Source organism: Symsagittifera roscoffensis, chromosome 2 (assembly GCF_963678635.1).
Source record: "Symsagittifera roscoffensis chromosome 2, txSymRosc1.1, whole genome shotgun sequence".
Taxonomy (NCBI): Eukaryota; Metazoa; Xenacoelomorpha; order Acoela; family Convolutidae; genus Symsagittifera; species Symsagittifera roscoffensis.
The window spans coordinates 41,040,278-41,062,924 of NC_087063.1; the positions used below are offsets into that span (position 1 = coordinate 41,040,278).

General features: G+C 36.3%; 3 protein-coding genes across 3 annotated transcripts in view; 2 read left to right on the forward strand and 1 right to left on the reverse strand.

The window, feature by feature from the left end:
- The window catches only part of LOC134839843 (5'-AMP-activated protein kinase subunit gamma-1-like), a 94,933-nt gene that overhangs the window by 14,750 nt on the left and 57,536 nt on the right, over nt 1–22,647 (reverse strand). The window lies entirely within an intron of this gene.
- Nucleotides 2,906–4,250, forward strand: LOC134839136 (apolipoprotein D-like). The gene is made up of 3 exons (XM_063854581.1): nt 2,906–3,233; nt 3,503–3,733; nt 4,024–4,250. Exons 1-3 carry the CDS (start codon nt 2,987–2,989, stop codon nt 4,146–4,148), a joined length of 603 nt encoding a protein of 200 aa, XP_063710651.1. The 5' UTR covers nt 2,906–2,986; the 3' UTR covers nt 4,149–4,250.
- Nucleotides 16,522–18,376, forward strand: LOC134839431 (apolipoprotein D-like). The gene is made up of 3 exons (XM_063854978.1): nt 16,522–16,886; nt 17,645–17,869; nt 18,155–18,376. The coding sequence occupies exons 1-3, from the start codon at nt 16,637–16,639 to the stop codon at nt 18,280–18,282; spliced, it is 603 nt and encodes a 200-aa protein (XP_063711048.1). The 5' UTR covers nt 16,522–16,636; the 3' UTR covers nt 18,283–18,376.

Sequence of the window (22,647 nt, forward strand, 5' to 3'; positions counted from 1 at the left end):
TTCGAAGTTAACATAAACTACCGTGATATCACGTCTTGAAGTTATTTGATACCAATTGTTGACTTCGGTCGTATAAATAAAACTTTCTGGGATTCCTTATTGTTATTTTGACTCTAATTTCAAGACAAAAGGTTAATCAACAAAAGATTAATCAAGCTTAAAATAGCTCAAGAATGTGCATCTAAATGTCAACTATCCGCCATAGTTTTTGACCTACCTCGACTATTGGCTCAAAATTAAAACTCAACCACGTTGAACTTCAGAAAACTTCAAAGTTATTAAATTGAATAAATAGTAAAATGTCATAAAGAGGCGGTGGAAATACATTCAAATCATTAATAACAATTATTGTTTTAAAGAATAGTCGGCATAATTTTTCAGCAGATATTAAAAATCTAAAAGTTCAGAGATATGAAGTTTTTTCTTCAATTTTTAGCTGTTTTTGCTTTGGCTTTGGTATGCCAATGTAAAAACATAAACGGGCATTTAAATTTTGCAAGATTGGTCGACCAGTGTCCAGATTTTTCGGCTTTGGGTAAATTTTCCCTAGATAGTTTCATGGGGGTCTGGCACGAGATCCTGAGATACCCCAACCCGATGGAAGTGGGCTGCTCGTGTGTGGTATCAGACTATGAAGTGAACAAATTGACAGATGAAGGTTTGTGGTTATGTCATTCTTATGTCATTCAAACCTTATGTCATTCAAAAATTTAGGAAATAAACAAACAATCGCTTTATACAATTGTGAAATAGACAACCAAAAATACGATCTTGTAATCATACCTCAAACACAAACAGTTGGATACATTAGAACAAAACGACAAACAATAAAAAGGAAAATTATAAACAAACAAAAACAAATCACACGAAAAAGATTTTCAAAAAATAGAAACGCATTTTCTGAATCAGAAGCCAACAGTTTAGACGAACTATACAAATTAAAAGAATCAATAGATAAAAATTGTCCCATCCATGATCAATTATATTTTTCCGACTCAGAAACAACTTCAAATTCATCAAAAAGAGGAAAAAGAAGAATAAAAAAGCAATACAAGCACAAACCGACATGCCGTCCACAATCACAACTCAAAGGATTTAGAGAACGACTTGACTTCGCAGAAGAGGACCTCATTGAACTAGACCAATGATCACCTCGATGTTCAAGTATACGTACAGATCCGAGTTACAAGGCATCCCTCCCAGACACGATCTTCACGCCATTCCCAGACGAGGTTGCACACAAAACAAGTTCTCTACATAATACAGAAAAACCTGTCATAGCAAACCATTTTGAAATCGGATTGATTTCATTGGGGATCACAGTCGTTGTCGAAAGACGACGTAACAATTACCTGTCCCTAATTCCAGCGTCCTGGAACGTTCTTCTCCAAGAGGAACCGGACAAGAAAATGATGTTCGCCAATTACCAACGTTCATCATCCATCCTTCAAATTGCAGAAAGAGAGTTCTAAAAAACTCTGTAAGCCCCGGATGGGTGGAACCTGATCTAAACTACATTTTATAATTGGATAAATTAGATATTTTACCACTGTAAAATATTTAATATTAACCAATCATAATCCATCTAACTAACAACCCACTTATTTGTAAGTGCTGAAATTACTTGTAATTTCAGCACCAGAGAGATTTGAATTTAACTTAGAAATTAGTTGCCTCTCCAAGAGAACTTCAGCAGTTGCAATAAGCCAGTATACTCTAGACCTATTGAGCCTAGCAGAGACTAGTTAAACACCCTGAGACTAGTAGATATAAGAGTAAGATTAGGATCGGTATTAGACTAAGAAGTTGCACGAATCTATCCGGCCGAAAATAAGATAGCGTGACGAGCAGACGGTGTACCCTATCCGAAATTACTCTATGAGTTAACCACATCGGTCATAACTCAGAAGATCTGCACTGAGTTTTCCACGCTTTTTTCTTTATTAAAACTTTTAGATTTAAAATGAGTTTGGTAGTCATTATCAAAGGTAATTTTTGAATTTGGGTAATTGGGTTATCGATTGTTTTTGAAATTGAGAAACTAATTTGTAATTGGGGAGGTGGTGATTTGAAGATGAGTTTATTTGCACTACTCACTACCCAGGGCGTATGAAGGGAGGGGGCGGTGGTGGCGGACGCCTTTGACCTTTCAATGATTCGACATTTTCATCAACCAAAGGGTGCCCCTTTTGTATTGAATTACGACATAAGTTTTCGGTCAAACATTTCTAAAATTTTTCTGAAGGAGCCTCGAAAAAGCGCAATAGTGTGCCGAGAAAAATGTCGAAGTGTTACAAAAATACCCCCCACCGTCAAAAATCTTCTGATATACATTTGTAATCAAACACTTAGCTTCTTTTAATCAGTTTTTTAATGAAACAGAAAACAGGGCTATCATACTTTGAGAAAATAAGTTTAAAACTGATTTCGATAATTAATAATCAAAATAAATATTTAAAGAAATGTGTAAGCTTCTAAAGGATTGTATCATTTTTTCAAAAGTTTATTAGGGGCAATAACATCTAGAAAAGCTTTTCGATCAAAGTTTTCTTAACAAACACCAGGGAATCCAGTGTTCGAAGTTAACATAAACTACCGTGACATCACGTCTTGAAGTTATTTGATACCAATTGTTGACTTCGGTCGTATAAATAAAACTTTCTGGGATTCCTTATTGTTATTTTGACTCTAACTTCAAGACAAAAGGTTAATCAACAAAAGATTAATCAAGCTTAAAATAGCTCAAGAATGTGCATCTAAATGTCAACTATCCGCCATAGTTTTTGACCTACCTCGACTATTGGCTCAAAATTAAAACTCAACCACGTTGAACTTCAGAAAACTTCAAAGTTATTAAATTGAATAAATAGTAAAATGTCATAACGAGGCGGTGGAAATACATTCAAATCATTAATAACAATTATTGTTTTAAAGAATAGTCGGCATAATTTTTCAGCAGATATTAAAAATCTAAAAGTTCAGAGATATGAAGTTTTTTCTTCAATTTTTAGCTGTTTTTGCTTTGGCTTTGGTATGCCAATGTAAAAACATAAACGGGCATTTAAATTTTGCAAGATCGGTCGACCAGTGTCCAGATTTTTCGGCTTTGGGTAACTTTTCCCTAGATAGTTTCATGGGGGTCTGGCACGAGATCCTGAGATACCCCAACCCGATGGAAGTGGGCTGCTCGTGTGTGGTATCAGACTATGAAGTGAACAAATTGACAGATGAAGGTTTGTGGTTTTAGCTTCAAAAATATAACCTAGATGAAAAAAAGCCCGCTGTAATCAAACACTAATCATTTGTATTGGTTGTGTGATTGTGTTTTGCTCAAAAAAGAAGTGCATACTTGTTTCAATGATACTTTAGTTACGTTGCTATCAACGGTTATTAGCGTTGAGAAGAATAAATGGTCAGGTCAATCTTTATGAATAAAAAAATGGACTTTTTCTTAGATTTTGTAAATAATGATTTCTTTGAAATCAGTTTTTTTGGTTTTAAGGCAAACACATTATTCTGAACATGACCTACGTACAAAACAGCGAGAGCAGAAACTCGGCACTCAATGTGCTCTACCCGAACAACGACAACAAGGCCGAGTTCGTGTTCATGCCCGAGTACAACAAGAAGCCCAACGTGTTCTTCCTAGACACCGACTACTCCACCTACGCCCTGCAGTATGGGTGCGACACTCTGTGGGGATACGGAACTGTCGAGTTCGCCTTCATTCTCTGTAAGCTACAGCTACTTTTAATAGTCGTAAACTGTAAAGAATTGCAAATTTTCCTTGTAAAAAGTTTCTAGACTTAAAATATTTCAGGAGCGAAAATCTTTAAATTGTTTATCATCTGCAATATATGTGCAATACAAACCGGCTGTGTGAATTATATAGATAAGATCCTTTGCTCCACTTGAAGTCAACTCATTCTTCCTAATTGTTCATTCAATTTACTCTTTAAGAAAACCGTAAACTCATCAATGTAGAGAGAATGAAGTAATCATTTTTTTCTGTGACGTTTTTAGCGCGAACGGAAACTCTGCCGGCAGATTTGATCGAGACCCTCAAGCAGGAACTGGCTACTAAGACTGGAACTGACGTCAGTCAGTTTGAAGAACCCCAGCACACCAACTGTGCCGTGCCTCAATAGATTCAGTGTGCAAATGAACCTAACTGAACTCTTTATAGATTAGATTGTAGAAGAGAGATGTTATATGTCAATTGCTCTTGAATTAGAAGGTTTTGAAAACCGTACAAAAACTTTGTCAGAGCTATTAAAAGTCAGCAGCCGTCAGGGCAGTCAAACTAGGATGCAAAGCATTTAAGCTTACTTTATCTATTGTTTAGGTGGTCAGCGGTTTGATGCCGACCATGATACGTGGTTGATGTTCAGTTGTTCAATGTTCCGACTTTCAAAGAAAGTGCGAAATAACTGGGGTTATTTTTTTATTCAGTCAACTTCGACTATTTAACTAAGCGTTTTGGAATGATTTTTTGAGCCATCTAAAAAAAATTGCTGACCTTGGCTCAAATTTAAAAAGGTATTTTATATGTCATCATTTTGTGAACTACTAGTGTTTGAAAATTTCAAATTCGACCAGTTTGTGTTAATTAATGCGCGACAAATTGCGTTCTTATAACACGCGTAAGCGGAAAAGTAATGCGTTCCCAATTGAATTGAGGCTAGCATTTTAGTCCTATTAAAACAATACGAGACGTTAAACACACCCTTTGTATTTTAGTGGGGGGATAAAAAGAAGAAAAAATGAAAAAAAAATCTATTTTTTATTTCGTCAATTATTCAATTAAAACTTAAAAAACAGTCGGAACAATCAGGGCTTCTCTTTAAAGACTCTTGAGCAGTCTTTTGAAGAGAACGAATTAATTATGTTTGGGGTAGTTTTTTATTCAGTCAATTTTCAGCGATCGAAACAATAGTTATAACAAACAATTTTTGTCAAACTGAAGAAATCGACTCCCTGAAATCAAATTTAAAGATATATTTTAACTCCGATTGCTTCGTGCAAAATTCTCTTAGTTTGAAAATTGCCGTTTTGGCTCGCTTTGATAACTTTGTTCATAATTTTGAAAGCGTAACGCAAACTATTTATGTGTGACGACTTATCTCGCGACAAAAAACGTTCCAATTTGAACCAGCTAAGCTAATCGATCGTTATAATTCCGTTACTTGAGTTTTTGGACTTGGTCTTTGATATTATCTAAAACTGATAGTTTTCTTTTACTTTTGAGTATCAAGAGTTACGCTGTAACGACCAAGTTCCTGGATGAAATTTCTATCAAAAGAAGCCTCTTACACAGATCAAAAGAGTTCTAAAAGATTAAATTGCAAAAATCTGTAGAAAAAAGTATTTTCGTGCTTGAAAATCGAAAAATGTCAATTTCACTATGTACAAATCAAAACATTTGCTTAAAAAATAAATTTTACTCGTTTTTCCTAAATTTTGGGAAATTTTACCTTTCTGAACTTTGCTGGGCCGGAAAAAGGCTTCTTTTGATGAAAATTTGAAATCAATTAAAATGGTAGTTCTCGCGTAGTTCTTGATTTGACCTGTTTTATGGTAAGACTTTGGTTCCAGATTTGTCGAAATAAATTAGTATGTTTTAGTTCAGATGCAATTTTCAGCAATATTTGTTCTCTTCTTAATTGTCTAATCCAGACCCAATATGAGACAAAATCGTTTGAAAATTTTGTTTGTTTTGTCCGGTTAATTTAAATCAATTCTGTAAAATTTAAAATAATAAAGACTAATGCAATGACCTGGATATGAGAATTATTTTAAACAAAAGATTGGGTCCAAAAAATTATAAAGTTATATGAAGACAATAGTACTTCCCCCCTACAATAATTTCCGTTAATTTTAAACAATTGAACTTTTTTAATTTTAAGCATGACTGGCAGAGAATCGTGCAGAGTTAAAGAAAATGTAGATTGTAATGTTTTTGGAAAGTGATGTTGCCGCCTGAATGACACTGGAAGTTCAAACACTGAAAAGTTTAATATTTATCAAAATAAACCATCAGAAATATATGGAAAATGAATGAAATTAGATTTTACTGGGCAACAAAAACGTAAAACAATCCAAATTTTTTTTTAAAAAATCCTTCTTTTTTAGCCCTTCTTTTTAATGCTCAAATAAACTACTTCCGAAAAAAAATGCAATCGAAAATCGATATATAACGTAACGTAACAGACCATGCTTGATTTTTCTTATGAATGAATTAGAAAAATTTCTGAATCCAGAGTTATTGTTTTGTTCAATTGGTAATATAACAAACAACCACTTTCAATTTTTGAAAAAGAATACCACTACAATGATTTTTGTAAAAGTATAATTTAAAAAAACTTAATTAATAAAATATTAAAAAACAGAGTAAAATAAATTTAATTATCGAGAACAATCGATTCACTGCTGATGTTTTTTGATATAGCAGAGAATCAAAAATTGATGGCAAAAATTAATTATGCTAGGCTAGCAATGACCGTTTTGAATTGATTTAGCTTTTTCTAAAGAGATCTGTGTCCTCTGAAAACTTTGTGTACACTTGTAGGACTGCTTTAAAATATTCAATAAAATAAAATTTCTGGAACGCCTCAAATTAATGCAGCTCAGAAAATATCATCAGCAAAATATATGTCAATGAAATCAGTAAACAGAAAAAAAACTGTGTTCTTTCCTGAAAAAAGAAACAAAAAAGTCATCAGGGCCTATATAAGGACGTACATACTGGCTTTAGAGGATAAATTTTTTTAAGATAAACTTTTCATACATGGATGTTTATTTTTCAACAAAAATCGAATATTAATTTGTAAAACAATTGGCTTTGGCCAAGCGCTGACTTTAGGTCTTATGTTACAAAACGGCCCAAAATCAAAATCTTTTTATCTTCTAGCTAAAATTAATGCGGCAGATTTTGATTGGCTAATATTAGCGAATCAAAATCAAACAACATGGTCAGGCATGTCAGTCAACTGTTCGAGCAGAAAAAAATATTAGCCGAAGTAATTGGAAATGTGAACCTTAGTCAATTAATAAAACTAATTTCTCGTTTTTTTTGAGAAATTATACCCAAAGAAAAAATTCAGTTATATGGTTTTAACGCGAAAAAATTCTATCGTTTTGATCTTTTCTGCAAATAGTTTTTATCAGCTTTAAATTTTAATTGAAGAGCGGGACCATGTTGTTTACATTTGTATGGCTAATGGACCAATCAAAATCAACCATATATTGACTTAAGACCAAGATGTGAAAATACTTATTTTGGGCCGTTTTGTGCATAAGACCCCTGACTTTGACTAAAGTTTTTCATTGGTTTGTGACAACAAAAAATAATCGACTTTAAGTCAACGAATGATTGGGTCAGCAATAGTTTTTGCTAAGAATTGCAAGCAGGCCTGGAATTGTATGGCCATTTAATTCTCCGCAAAAGGCCATCCGCAATGTTCAGTGCTTTTTTCACTGTTTATCAATTTTTCTAATTGATTTCAGACTCAAAAAGTCAGAATCAATATTTTTCTATGTTTCCACTTGAAATGTAAGTTTGAAAAGCAAATGTAAACTGGAACTTGAATGCAGTAAAACCAGAGTCAAATAAAAACACATGGCTGAGAGGCCTTCGATTCCCACCTAGGCCACATGGCCATTTAGTTGTGAAAAGGGAAAAAGTTCGGTTATCTTATTTTACTATTTTTACGTAATAGTAATGTAATAGTTAGGCAATATTTACGTAAATCTTAGTAATTTAAAAAAAAAACTACAGACGCTCGTATACCGAGCTCGTCTAAGCGTAAAACGTGAAACCAATCGATTTCAAACTTGTCCGTCCTCAAAAACACAGGTTTTTGCCTGCTAACTTTCGTGTTTTCTGTCAAGTATTGCTGCTTTAGCTACCTACGATTAATATTGCTTATATGATCTAAGCTTATATGCTCTGTTGATTTTTTATGGTTTTTTCCGAGACAAAATTACGCAGTTTTCTTCTTTTTTTTTCCGATTAATTTGGATTGAAATTAATTTATTCAACTCGAAATTTTCTTAGTTTAGTTAAGAGCGTTTGCTGGTCAACCGATCTACGATCCGATCTACTCTCTACAGACCCGAGCAACCGGACAGACCGAATGTGAGTGGTAGAAACATGGTCCGCCGACAAATCTGACAAAAATAATCTTCAAAAATAAATTCTGACAAAAATATATTTCGATAAAACACTATTACCTGGAGACGATTATCAGACAGGGAATCATTCAGTTAGAAGACCAAAGTCGAGTCATTGATCTATATTGGAATCAGACTAATCGCTCCGGCGAAAACTGGAAATCTGAACTCAGTAGTGACCCGAATGGCTGATATCCAAGTTTAAAAGCAACAATCTGAAGAGTGTCAAGATTTGCGGAGGCATCCAGTTTGGCCAGTATTGCAGAAAACTATTCTCGGGTATCAAGAATTTCAGCGGATTGTCCAGGTGTCGTGTGAACACTAGAAGTTTGTGTGTGGTCTTTCCCGATTGACAGCTGCCTACAAATGTCGTTTGTTTTGTAGAGGCCTATGGGTATCGAGAAAATCTGAGGGTAATTAAACAGAAATCCTGATCACAACACACCACTTCAGAGGCAGCTGAGCAGTTTCAGCTCCTGAGGTTTACTCAGACACCTGGAAGTGTGGAGAGCTGCCAGAAAGCAGTTTTTGGCGAACAACCTCTGCAAAACCAGTAAAATCGTAAAATTATAATTGAACGCAAACTCAAATTTTTCGTAATACTTTCACTGCAATATTTGATTTTCTGGTAATTTATGCGACTTTGTGAAGATACTTCATAACCTATAAGGCCGTTGCTGGTGTTTGATGTGATAACATTGATGTTTGATGTGTTTGACAGCACACACAAAAAGTAGCCACTGATTAAAACGAAAAAAAAAAACCAAAAAACCCGAAATCCATAAATCAAAAAAATCAAAACAGAAATCAAAAAATAATTTGAGTTTATACCCGAACTCGAACTGATCGGATAGACACAAATTTTGAATATTTTCCCTAATTGATTAATTTTGATACCAACGTGATCGAAATCGGGAACACAAAAAAAATTGGAAAACATACAAAATTTTTTCAAAAAGCGTGCTAATCAGCCAGAAGAACGTATGTGTTGCTTGACCTAGCAATTTGATAGACCTTTAGCTTCATATAATTTAAATCTCTTCGAGTTTCTCTCAACTCCGGTTGCTTCCGCGAAGGTTTTGGTTTCTCAAAATCTGGATGACTTGATTTCAATCCTTTTTTCATTTTTTTTGTCAAATTGCGTCCATAAATGTACATCCTAGCCGCTAGTTGGTTAAGTCACACACTGCCTTTAACATCGCAAAACTGTATTTTTGATAATTGTCTCGCTAATCCTGGTTTAAGTCTTATCTATAACGCAGTAAGCCAGCGAAAAACTGTTCAATATTACTTAAATAGTTAATGATCTAATATGACTAATTTAGTAATCTGGAACGATCTGAATAATAATTCTGTCGATCGGCAATGCAGCAAAAACAATTGAGCTCTCTGGCAGAACGAATTACTTAATATCCTAACTCAATATTAAATTAATATGATCGCTATTATAAACTGTCACCGCGCTGAAACACAAGAGTCATATAAGTTCCTAGATACATCTGGTATATCGGCAATAAGTATAACGAAAGACCTTATTTCAAAAAGAAAAACAAAGGATGAGCATTTATTTCGACAATATCTAGAATTTTATCGAAAAGCTCATCTTGTAGTGAAAACGTTCACAATAGTTAGAAGGTAACATAAAAACTTACGCTTTCTGAAACAAGGCCATCTCAGAAAAAATTTTGAGCGGAAACGAACACTCGTCTAGTTGCCTCAGCTGCCCATTTTGAGTAATTTGAAATACAAACTAATTGTAATGTAAAATTTGATCGTATCTATTACTTTTTCACCAATCGCCGTAAATCCTAAGTTGGACTACCCGCCCATCTTACTAAATTAAAATGTGACGATCAGTTTGCAACTCCGGTTTATTTTGTGAAGCTGTTGGGAGTGGCATTACACTTGACTAAAATGCCCCCTTTTTCAAAAAAACCTTAATCACAGTTTTTCTAGCTGAGTTTAAGTTGTAGTAGTGTCAGTTATTCACATTCAAACAATCAAAAAGTGTTTTGAGAGACCTAGAAGGTATGAGGAAGAGTTTTAACAACCTCATACTAAACTCAGAGGCTCCCTCCAATCAAATGTAAGGGCAGCGAAAGTCGAAAAATTGAGCAGTCAATACAAAAGAGCATTAGAAAACGCTATGAGAAAGAATGATTAATTGTGTAGCCTCGCTGATCACACTGTTGAGCCAAGTAAAGAGCTCAAAGATCTCGAGTTGTGTTTGGAGAATATAACTGACACCCACGACCAGCTGCTGGAAGAAACGCAGATGAATTTACACTCGAGTGAAACTTTGCGTTTAGATTCTGGAGATGAAAAATCACAAACATCTCAAACATGGAAATCTTCTTCCATATTGAGCGGATGAATGCGTTGGATATCAACACACTCTAAGGCTACTTTATTGACCTCAAGTCAGCGCATAAGGGAACTAGAAATAGCAAAAATGCGTCGCGAAGAAATTGAAAGGCAGAACAAATTTGCTATTTGCCTTCAGCAAAAGGCAAACGAGTTGGATCTGGAAAAAATTGCTGAAGACAATCAAAGAAAGTTGATTGAGGCAAAAATGGTCGAAACTGAGCTTAAAGACGCTGAACTGGAGATCGATCTGGACATGAAAAAAAATCTTCTGCTATCAAGCAGCACTTACAAGGTTTTCCCTCAGGCTCAAACCAAAGACTGGGTGCATGTCGCCATCGAGAATCGGTCAGAATCAATCAGAATCAGGCATAAGCATTGACCTCAAAATAATTTACAACAACACAAAAAGGTCAATTTGGTTGAATCATCTGTATTAGCGGTCACAATTTATCCGGAAAACACTTTCTTCTTTGTTCCAACTTGTTTCAACAAAACAGTAATTCTCTCGTCAGCATCAGCTGAACCGCTCGCCGCCCACTTTTCTGGAAAACCTTTTCCATCATCAACTACCGCAAGCTCCACCGCTTGCTCCAACAACTTCTATTTCTTCATCAGATGCAGGATTATCATTGGATAACGTTTTGTATATAAGCCTCGCTCAATCAACATGCTTCGTATCGGTACAACTGACCTTTACTTGTCCGCGGTTGGGTCATTTTATACCGAATATGACTATTTGAGGGCTTGCTCCCTCAACATCTGGACTTGGTTGTGTTACTAATAATTGTGCACCACAGTTGAGACCTTTTACATCCTGCAGGCGAATAATGCAGCCATCCGCTTCAATTAACTCATACAACTCTGGTGGAACTGTTTACTACAACCCACAAATGCTAGACGAACCAGCACAATCTTTGTCACAACCCATTCTTATGCGTATAGCGCGCCGGGTTCTGTACCAGCAATAGTACCGCAGCCGCATCACCTTGCTTCTTCCTCGTATAAACCATCGTCTGATCCGAAAACCGTACAGGTTTGAAAAAAGACGTCCTAACCGATATTCGAAAGGATTCATTACCGCAATGGAAATTTACCCAATACAACGGTGACCTGCTCCAGTTGCACGAATGGATTGAGCAGTGTAGAAGTGTTGTGGACTCACAAAACTTGTCCGATGATGTTAAATTAAAACGCCTGAAAACTTTGGTCATCGGTAAAGTAAAGTCTGCTTCAGCGCATTTTGCATATAGCGGTGCAATGTACAAGGATGCTCTGGTGAAACTTGAGCGAAACGTAACTACTCGTCCGTGCATATCTGGATAAAGTCAACAATACACCGCCCGTTAAGAGTCTTGGACGCTCCACACCGTTAAGCGCGGTCTACAAGCTCAATCTTTAGTAGACTTGAACGATTGGCTTGAAGACAAAGCCGAAGCACATGAGGACATGCGTCCCTCTCCTAAGCCGGAAGATAACTCTTCACGAACAAAGACACCCGTTAAAGTTTTTTCCGCGAATCCTCAAGCTAAATCGAGCTAAATCCTCAGTATAGTCCCTGTTTGCAATGTAAAGTCAAGCATGTACTTTGGAAACGTATCGTCTTAAAAAAAAACCAATTCAACGCGCAAGCTTTGTTTTTCTTGCTTTCAAGGAAATCACGTGTTTAAGAAATGCCCTAAACCGAAAACATGTCCCAAATACGAATGCAAGAGCACACACAATGAATTATTGCATGGAGCTGAGCGCCTTCCAGTCAGTTTTCCACAAAATAACTCATCTGGCAGTGCTCTCCTCATAACTGTGTATACTCCTGAAGTTAAAACAGAATCAAAGGCGTGTGTTGCTTATAATTGTGCATCCAGTACTTATGAAACTAATGCACTCATGTTTCTGGCGCAGCCTGCAGCCGTCCTTGTTTTTCATTCGATTGCGCCCGTATACTTAACCGAACAAATTACAAAATTAAATTAACTGTTAGTGAAATCAATTTCAACGAGATTATTGCCTCTGAACAAGTTGACTTAACAGTCACATCTGAATTTAATCCAGAAATTTTTTTCTCTGTTTGCACTTATGTCAAATATGATACAAATATAGGTTCAGACATAATCAAGGTTTCAAAGTTGCAAGAGAAGTATCCTCACTTGGAAGCTGTTAATCCCGCCACATACTGATATGCGGTTGTAGAAATGATATTAGGACAAGATGTTTATGAGTTTATCCGTCCCCATGAGTACTGCCAGGATAAAAATCATTAAGCTCCTTTCACCTTTCGTCTTCTTATTGGGTGGGTCTTAACAGATCCTCTTCTTTCCTGCAGGGGTCTATACTCCACATGCTTCAAATGCAATATCGAGGATGAAAGCTTACTAGAGCAGGTCAAATCCTGGTATGAACTTAAATCATACGGTGCGTACAAACAAGTAGACGCTAGGTCCTCAACTGAAGAGAGGGCGAATCAAACTCTGGAGTCAACTATTATACACGATGGTCATAGATACTCTGTCGGCATGCTCTGAGTTGAAGACAGACCAATTTTTTTTTTTCAGCATTGCCTCACTTAAAGTCTTCGAAAAACGTTCAGACAAAGACGAAATAGTTAGAGAGTCAAACGCAAAAACAATTTGTCGTGACGTTTATGTCAAAGGGTATGTAATCAAAGTTAATGCCCACGAACCCAGTGGTAACCGATGTGACAACCTACCAGTACACCCGACATAACTTCAGAGCTCGGGATTGTGCCACATGTGCTAATTTAGCACTTAATAAAACCGCACGTGACAATCAAACCTTTTTTCCAGAAGCAGTTTCTGCAGTGATTCAAAGCTTCTATATGGACGACTAGCTTGAGTCGCTCATAGAACCTGAAGAAGCTTTGAAATTAAGTAAAAACTTTTTTACAATTTCTTGAATTGGGAGGTTTCAGTTTGACAAAGTTTGTAAGCGATATAATTATTATACAAAATGAGTTGAGTGCGTCAAGCGGCGAATGAGGTCAAAAAAACTTTAGACAGTGAAGATGAAGCATCACATTTTTTTTAATGGGACCACATATATGACACATTAGTTATCAGCCGAGGTGTAAATTAAGAATTGAAAAACAGTGTTACACAGCGCACTGTCCTATCTTTTTTCTCCTCAGTGTTCGACCCCATTGTGTTAGTCGCTCCATACACTGTGAGATCACGTCTTCTCTTGGAAGATATTTGGAGAATCAGTGGTCAACAATGGGATGATTCCCCTCCAGAAAACTTGACTGAAATTTTCTTCGAATGGCATTCCGGCCTACCGATCTTAGGTCAGCTTACAATTTCTAGCTGTTATTTTGTGTATGCAGTTGAAAAAATTGAATTTTAATTGTCTGGCGGTAGTTCGCAAGAGATTTTCTGTGCAGTTGGATTTCTTCGTGCGCGCTTTATCGAAACTCAAGAGAGCAAACTCTTGCTCGCGAGGAGCAACAAACTATTGATTGCGAAAACGCGAGTAGCATTAATGAAGGCCACGTCTATCCCTAAACTAGAATTGCCAGCTGCCTTATTCACCACCCGCCTCAAAGAGGATATGATTAAAGCACTTAACATCCCGATAAACGATGTCTTCATATGGACAGACAGCACCACCAAGCTCCAGTGACTCCATTCGTCATCAAAGCAACCAGTTTTTGTCGCAAACTGAGCAGGCGAAATTCTTGAAGTCACCACCGTAGACGAGTGCTATCATGCCGACACCGGAAACAATCCTGCAGACATGGGCACCCGAGGTATTGTCACAGAAGCTATAAAAGACAGCAGCTGGACCCAAAGTCCAAGCTTCCTATGAACCTCTGTCCGCATGTTGAGGTTGTCACCAAAATAAGACTCAAAGGTCCCGTTGACGATGTTATTGATACCACATTAAACTTCGTCGCAAATCCGTCACCAACTGAGCCCGTCATCAATTGGCCTCGATGCAGCTCTTTTGTTACGCTGTTACGCATCTTAGCATTGATCCTCAGATTAAATTCTAAGTTCCGTCATTACCGTGAAGCAGCTCGAAAATGCAAAAAATAAATTTTTACTTCTCTCACAAACAGTAGCATTCGCGATAGAATTGAAATTACTAAATTATGAGAACCTGTAAATAACTTAAGTCCTATTGCAACACAGAACAAATTCGAATTCAGAACAAAACATCCCATCATACTTGATGGTCATCAACCGTTAGTGAAATTATTTGTAAATCATCTGCACCGTAAACATGAGCATCAATCTATGGACTATCTACGTTCCGGCATCCAGTTGGATTATGCCATTGTAAAATTAGGATCTCTACTTTGCAGCATTGAACTTAATTGCATGATTTGTCGTGAGCGGAAGGTAAAAACCGTTATACCGTTAAAGTCTGAACAGCCAGTCGAGCGTTTAAAATACCGCCAGTTGCCGTTCAAATACTGCGGTGTAGACCGCTTTGGACCCTTCTATGTAACGATTCGCCAGATTTCCGAGAAACTTTTGGCATTTCCCCCCTTGTTTGACCACAAGAGCCATCCACATATAAGTTATTCCTTCAACGGATGCTAGCTTTTGCGTAATGGGAGTAGCAAGGTTGATCACTAGGCGTGAAACCCCAGCAACTATTTGGTCTGACAATGGAACGAACTCTGTCGGCGCAGAGAAAGAGCTTCTTCTGTGTAATCGAGCGTGGAATGACCTCGCACCCGTCTTCCATGTATATAAAGGTAATAAATGGAAATACAACCCTCCCCTCCATCAGCTCCACTCAATGGTGGCTCGTGGAAACGGCTTGTACGTAGTTGCATGAGAGTGTTCTACTCGATACTCACACCTCGCAAAGAGACTGATGAAATTCTTTAGACATATTTTTGACATGTTGAACCGTCTTTGAGTGCACGTCATCTTACACCTGTTAGCAGCGACCCAAATGAACCTGAGGCACTTATGCCAAACCATTTGTTATTTGGACAGTATTCTGTGAGTTTTCCTTCAGTAGCAAAAACCGCAAGCGCTACCTCCGCCCAAATTTAAAACTGGAGCTATGAATGCAGTAAAAGCAAAGCCAAATAAGAACACTTGGCCGAGCGGTCTAAGCTGAGTCCAAATCTGGTTCGTGCCCCCCTAGGTTCGAGTCATTATTCCCCGCCCCCCAAAGCCATATGGCCTTTCAGTTGTAAACAGGGAAAGGGTTCGGTTACCTCATTTTACTATTTTTACGTATTAGTTATCTAATAGTTATGCAAAAATTACGTAATAAAAACTTAATGGTGTAAAATTTACGAAAGCTCGTATACCGAGCTCGTCTGAACATAAAACGTGAAATAAATCGATTTCGACCTTGTCTGACCTCGAAAAAAAACAGGTTTTTGGCTGCTAAGTTTTGTGTTTGCTGTCAACTATTGCTGCTAAAATTATGTACGATTACTGTTGCTTATATGCTCTGTAAACTTATATGCTCTGTTCTTATTTTATGGTTTTGTTACGACACATAATCACGCAGTTTTCGTTGTTTTTCCAATAAATTGGATTGAAAGTAATTTATTCAACCCGGTGTTTTCATACTATACCTGAGAGCATTTGTTAGTCAACCGATCTATGATCCGATCTACCCCCCTACAGACCCGATCAACCGGACAGACCCGTAGTAGTAGAAACATCCTAAGACAAAAGGATTTCTAACTGTTTTTTAAAGCTAACTGAATCAACAAAGTGCATTGAATTTAGCAGCCAGAATTACAACTTAATTTTAAGACATTATTTTTATGATTAAGTAATTTGGTTCACTGATCTGATAATTTACTGAAACTTTGATCTATTGAATGCACCTTTTAAATTTTTAGTTTGAAACTGGAACCGAAGCCGCACCTGATATAGTTCCAAATAAAGGCTGCTCATTTGCTATTTAAGTTAGGAGTTAATTGAACTCTTAATGTCATATTTTAAAGTTTGGACTATCCTCAATACTTGATTAACCTGTAGTTTGAATAACACTCAAAAAGTAAACAAAGCCGTGACAACTGGTTGCAATTCATTTAGTTTAAGCTCCGCTCAAACCAGAAACAGTCCTCTAATTTTAAGAAAAAATATTCATCAAACTTATTATTATGAGCTTGAAACTAGCCGTTTGCACTATTCTGGCTCTGCATGTGGCCACGTCTTTGGCTGGTGTACTGAAACTGACCAAAACCAGCTTGAATGAAGATGACCCGTGTCCGCACTACTCTCCGATGGGTAACTTCAACTTGAGTGCGTTCCTGGGAGTCTGGCATGAGATCGAGAGATACCCCAATGACATTGAGAAGCAGGACTACTGTGTCGTCACCCAATACCACATCATTGGGCCTGATGTCTTAGGTGATACTCTACAATTTATGTTTATGTTCAAACATTTAATATACTTCCAGTAGCTTCGGAAAAAGTATGCGTAAAGTTGTACGAATGATTTCAATTTTATAGTGTGGAAAAATCATTCTGTGAAAAAACATTTTTGTGCTAAAAGTTATTTTTAAGAATTCTGTTACGTTGATCATTTTTAGACCATAAAAAATATTTCAATTTGCCTTTTTAAATTGGACAAACTATTTTAAAAAACAGCCAATGTTTTGTGTAGAAAAAAAAGCCAGTTATCATTTTTGAGGCTTTTTTGATATTCTAAACAGTTATATTTTAAAAATTTGCATGGGAATGATTATGAGGACATGGGAACACTTTCACTTGTTATATTGGATACATCCCTGATCTGACTTCTAATAAATCAGTATATATGATATCAGCCATGGAATGAGGACACTTGGCATGTCGTCCTCTCAGACAGATTATAGCACTTAAACAGTCAAGTCAAGACATATCGACGCCCTCATCCTTCATATATTGCCCCGCTATATTACCCTCCTTACGATCCAATATGATAGAATTATTTGAGCTTTTTATATATCTAAATCTTCTGTTAAACTCAAAATCTGTTGAGCTTTTTTATTCATCGAAACCTCTTTTCTCTCTATAAACCAGCATAATTTTTATGTTTTCATTTTCTTAAGCTTTTCATCAATACGACTGCAGTAATAATATGCCTGGATTAAAAGTTGACCCTTTTTGACCTTTTCTTGTTTCAGGCACCCGCCTAAGTGTGAACATGACCTTCACCAGAGACGGACAGCCTCTGGCGGGGGAGCTGATCGGCACTTACCTCAATGGGGACACCACTGCTGAATTCGTGATTGAGCCCGCCCTGAACCCGAACATAGTGTTCATCGATACCGACTACACAAGTTATGCCCTGCAGTATAGCTGCGAGAACAAAGAGTCAAAGGGAAAAGTGGAGAGCGCCTTCATATTCTGTAAGTATTTTGTTCGTGTGGAATATGGCTCAATGATTGGTTCTTTCAAATGATACTCGCAAAAATAACGTTTAATGGCAATTAAGAAAACAAATGTACTGAATGAAAAAATTTTAAAGACTCTCTTTCGAGCAAGTTCTTACAGCAATTTCTTAACAAATAATAAAACCTAAGAACGACAAATAAGTTCTATATTTTTTTATTGTTTTTGGTTACAAGATTGCATAGAACCGCGATTATATTTTCTCGTTTGGTTAAAAAGTCTATCAAGAGTTTTCGGTTTAGCGAGGACCGAAACCCTTCCTGCAGACACGATCACTCAACTGAAGCAACAATTCACCGCATTGGGATCGGATATCTCTCAGTTCGAGGAGCCAGAACACATTAACTGCCCAGTACCCACGGCAAAATAAACTCAATAACTTATTATTAATAGTTAGATATTTACTCGATAGTTTCATGACATCTATTTAATTCTGATCAGAGATTGTTAATTGTCATCCAAGACTTTTGCCATTTTACAATGTATTATCGGAGTAGCTTAAAATTGTTGTTACGACCATTGAAAATGGGAGCAACTTTGTCTTCGAGCAGGGGCGGATTTAGATGGGGAGGGGAGACGCCTTTTCTCTCAGGGATTCGACCCCCTACCGACCCAAAGTGTCCCCCTTTTGTACTATTTTGAGATATTCACATTTGGTGACCGAACCTAAAAATTTTCCAAAGCCGCCAATATATACTAATTTTGAGGGGGGAGCGCGCGCCAAAAAAAACGCAATTTTTGGTCAAAATTTTCCGAAAAGTGCATAAAAACGTCTTTTTTGGCCTATTTTTTTCAAATTTTGCCTGCGGCGCAAAAATTTTGGCCAAAACAGAGTCTTTTCAATGATTTGGGAGAGCTCAAAAAATCAATTTGGTCGACCTAAAAAAGGTCGACAAAATGTTTTTTAAAATCCCCCCCTCGAGAAAGTCCTAGATCCGCCCCTGTCTTCGGGTGTGTTTCAGTATTTAGTTTCAAATAATCATCTGAATGGGATGAGTGATATATGATACTAAAGCCCTTTTAGTCGTGATCCGAACGACATTAAGAATTATCTTAGAAAAAAATTCCAATGTTGAGAAAAACCCATTTTAAAATTTTGAGTCTTTGTCTAAATTCTAGCGAGTAAGCCTTTAAAGACCTACTCGCTCAAAATTCGAATGTAAACTGTTTGCTTAAGCAGAAAAAAGTTTTATCGATTTTACTCCCGCAAAACTAGTTTTGGAAGCTTTTAAAAGTTCAAAATATATATATATATATATATTTTCGAAGAGTACTGTTAACAATTATGCCTTATTCACTAAGTCACTTCGCGTTCTTATAGTTCTGCCATCACACACCACGCCCAAAAAACGACAAAATTGTTGAAAAAAAATAAAACAACAACAGTTTTTTGTATTATTTTTCGTTCTTTTTGAATGTGGTCGGAACATTATGTGCTACTTTCATGGCACCCAGGATATTTGGATTTCTATTTTAACAAGAGAGAATGTTTCCGTTACGTAAATGTGAGTTTGTAATCACTAATTCGACATCAAGCGCCACTCGTTAAATTGTTTTAATTAAAATTTGCTCAAAAAAGACTAAGTTGCGGCTTTACATTAATGAAGCTCCAAAACCTAACGACTCTAAAACGATAAACTAATTATTTTAATTGTAAGTGCATTTATAACTTAAGATTTCATGCAGGGTTCCGCCTTCTACATGACTGTTGTTCAAATATTAATTAGGGAGGTACTTCTCACTGAGCTTTCTACTATTAAAAACTAAGTAGATCTAAGCTAGATAGACGATTTTTTGTCGCTGATCAGCAAATTAATGATGTCGGACCTCGAAGCACCGACATTCAATAGAGATGCGCAGGCGTAGCCACTTCACCATCAACCCCCTTCATTGCAGGAATGGCTGTGCCTTTTGTTTTTCTCATCCCCTCTCCCCTCAAATTTCACATGTTTTGTTTAGATAGCTGTTTTTTCGATTATATTGTCAATTTTTCAACCAAAAGTTTTTTTTAATTGGTTTTAAAAAGCAGTCGGATCATTCATGGCTTCGCAATGATATACGAGCAGTCTTGTTTTCAGTTTGTGATGCTTTCAAATGGGCAGGCATGAATTTTCGATATACGTTTTTTTAGTGGAAAATTTTTAATGCATCTATCTATCTCTGAACAATTGAGTTGATTTGGAGAAAAACTACTTTGCACTGCTCAGTTAACTAAAATACCAACTTACATTCAAATTAACACTCTCTTTTGTAAGCCAATCTTAAGGAGAGAGAGAAAGTATTAACAAGATTATACAAAAAATTTTAAATAAGAGTTAAAACGAGCTCAACAAAGACTTAACAGAAAATGCTCCGTCGCGCAATAACGGTGAAGAAAACTTCTATTTAGCAATTTTGACTCGGCGCTTCTCTGCCAATACGTGAATTTACAAATCAATCTTTATCAAGCATTAGTCTTCATTTTCTTAACATTTTGATTGCTACACACTCTTATGTCCTCAGATGTAATTAATTACTCAAACTTCATTATCTTCAGTTCGAAACTTTTTTAATAACTATTTTGAAAACCAGAAAAGACTGGAGATCCAAGCTGAAAACTTAAAACCATTTTCATTTTTAATTGCCACTTTTGTGTTCCAAGCAGTAGTAAAACAATACAAGACTGATTGTATATCAAGGCAAAGCTTTAAATGTTCCCACTGCACTTTAAGGTCAATTAGAAAGTTTTTGCTCGAAAATAAGATGAAATAATTGAAAAGATTCAACGTTTTTTTTTCTTTTTTTTTCCTTTTATCACCCACACTTTTTTATAATGTAAAAAGGTATGCCCCTGGCTTGAGTGGTCAATATTTTAGCAAATGAGACCAAATAATTTGCCTCATTTCAGTTTGCAACGATTTAATCCGATGTTTAGGCGTGTTATAAGAACGCAATAGATCTGGCGTTAATTAAATCAATGGACCAAATTGGTAAAATCATACTATCATAACTTTATGAAAAAAGATAACTGGTAGAATTTCTTTTTAATTTTGAGCCCAGAAAAGCAATATTGTTTGGATGTTTTTTGTTTATGAGGTCAAAAATGCTCATTTGAAAAGTCGAATATTGATTGAATAAAAAAAACCACCCAAGCATGCAAGTTACCCAAATTTCTTCAAATATCGAAAAAAAAGTAACAAAATTAAACAATTCTCAAATTTTTTTTCTAATGCAGCATGTCAAGGCTCTTTTCTACTTTGAATTTTGAAATTTCATTTGCAGTTACAATGCAATGAAGGTCCGCTTGGTGAACAAACTTACCATTGTGAAAAATTTTGCTTTTCATATTCATTGTAACGTCACGCATTGAACCAAGCAATCAGAGTATTTGAAAATTCACCGCAAAAACGGAAAACAGTCAAAAGAAAGTTGACTGCATAAGCCTGTTTTAGTGAACTCCCCAATCTGTTAGAGTAATCCCCATACGATTCATACTAGTCAAAAAGTTTGCGGATTCCGCGCTAGTCCCGCTAGTCTCGCAGTCTCGTACCCTGGTCCTCATACTATTGGCTGTTCATGCCTGGTGAATGAGTATAAAGAGCAAAGCTCCAACGATACAGGTAAAATACTGATATTCCTGACGCAAGCATTTCGCCTAATTGAGTTTTGATTTTAAAGTAATGCACCTAATTTTCGGACGTCATAACAATTGAGGCACTGTTTAAATTACATGATTCAGGTTTTGTAGTCGATATAAGTGACACTTACCATGCAGAAATATCAATTGATTTTCCGGCCCTGATGAAATATTATATCTGCTAGAACCCACCATGACGTTTATGATATTTTATATAGATTATTTGGTCTCCTGATAAACAAGACGGCTCTGCTTTTTCTTTTTCCCAAATCTATTCAAAAAAACGTTTGTTCGCTTTCTCCCATTGTTATAGAAATTGAAATGCGGACTAATTGAGTAATGACATATACAGTGCCGATTTAAATTATCCGAACCTGTAAAACTTGAAAATTAAAATAAAGGGCAAATTGGTTGAAATTCGGGCCCAAATTTGTACCCCAAAAGTTACCGAGACATTTATATCAAAGTGAGCCTCTTACGCAGCTCAAGGATAGAATCTCTAAACAATTTAGGCAAATTGTTTTTTAAAAATTTAATAGTGGATTTCAAGGCTCTTTTCCACTCTGAATTTTGAAGTTTCATTTGCAGTTGTAATGCAATGAAGTTTCGCATAAAGAACAAACTTACCGTTGTGAACATTATTGCTCTTCTCACTTTTCATTGTAACGTCACGCATTTAATCATAAAAAATGAAATTTTGAAAATTTGGTGCGAAAGCGGAAAAAAGCCAATTAGAATGTTGAATGGACAAGCCTTTATTAGTGAACTCCCCATTCTGTTAGAGTAATCTACATACTATTCATACTCCTCATCAAAAAATTTGCGGATTCCGCACCAGTCTCTCAACTCTGCCGGATATCAGAGAGTGAGTTCTTCCCCTAAAATGTCAAAAGGTAGAAGGCTTTGTTCTAGAATTTTCAACAAAACGTTCGGTTTTCTGTTTTGCAATTCATATTCAAAAATGCTAAAATCCTCTCTACCACATCGCTGCCTAGTAGTGGATAGCCTAATTATTCCTTATGTCCTGGGGCTGATCTAGGACTTTCTCGAGGGGGCGGGCGCCTTTTTTTTCAGTTCGAACAAATTAATTTTCCGAGCTCTCCTAAAGCACTAAAAAGA

Coding starts and splice junctions, on each gene's coding strand:
- LOC134839136 (XM_063854581.1), top strand. CDS start 2,987: ATGAAGTTTTTTCTTCAATTTTTAGCTGTTTTTGCTTTGGCTTTGGTA. Junction 3,234..3,502: donor GAACAAATTGACAGATGAAG/GTTTGTGGTTTT, acceptor TTTGGTTTTAAG/GCAAACACATTATTCTGAAC. Junction 3,734..4,023: donor CGAGTTCGCCTTCATTCTCT/GTAAGCTACAGC, acceptor TGACGTTTTTAG/CGCGAACGGAAACTCTGCCG.
- LOC134839431 (XM_063854978.1), top strand. CDS start 16,637: ATGAGCTTGAAACTAGCCGTTTGCACTATTCTGGCTCTGCATGTGGCC. Junction 16,887..17,644: donor CATTGGGCCTGATGTCTTAG/GTGATACTCTAC, acceptor TTCTTGTTTCAG/GCACCCGCCTAAGTGTGAAC. Junction 17,870..18,154: donor GGAGAGCGCCTTCATATTCT/GTAAGTATTTTG, acceptor TTTTCGGTTTAG/CGAGGACCGAAACCCTTCCT.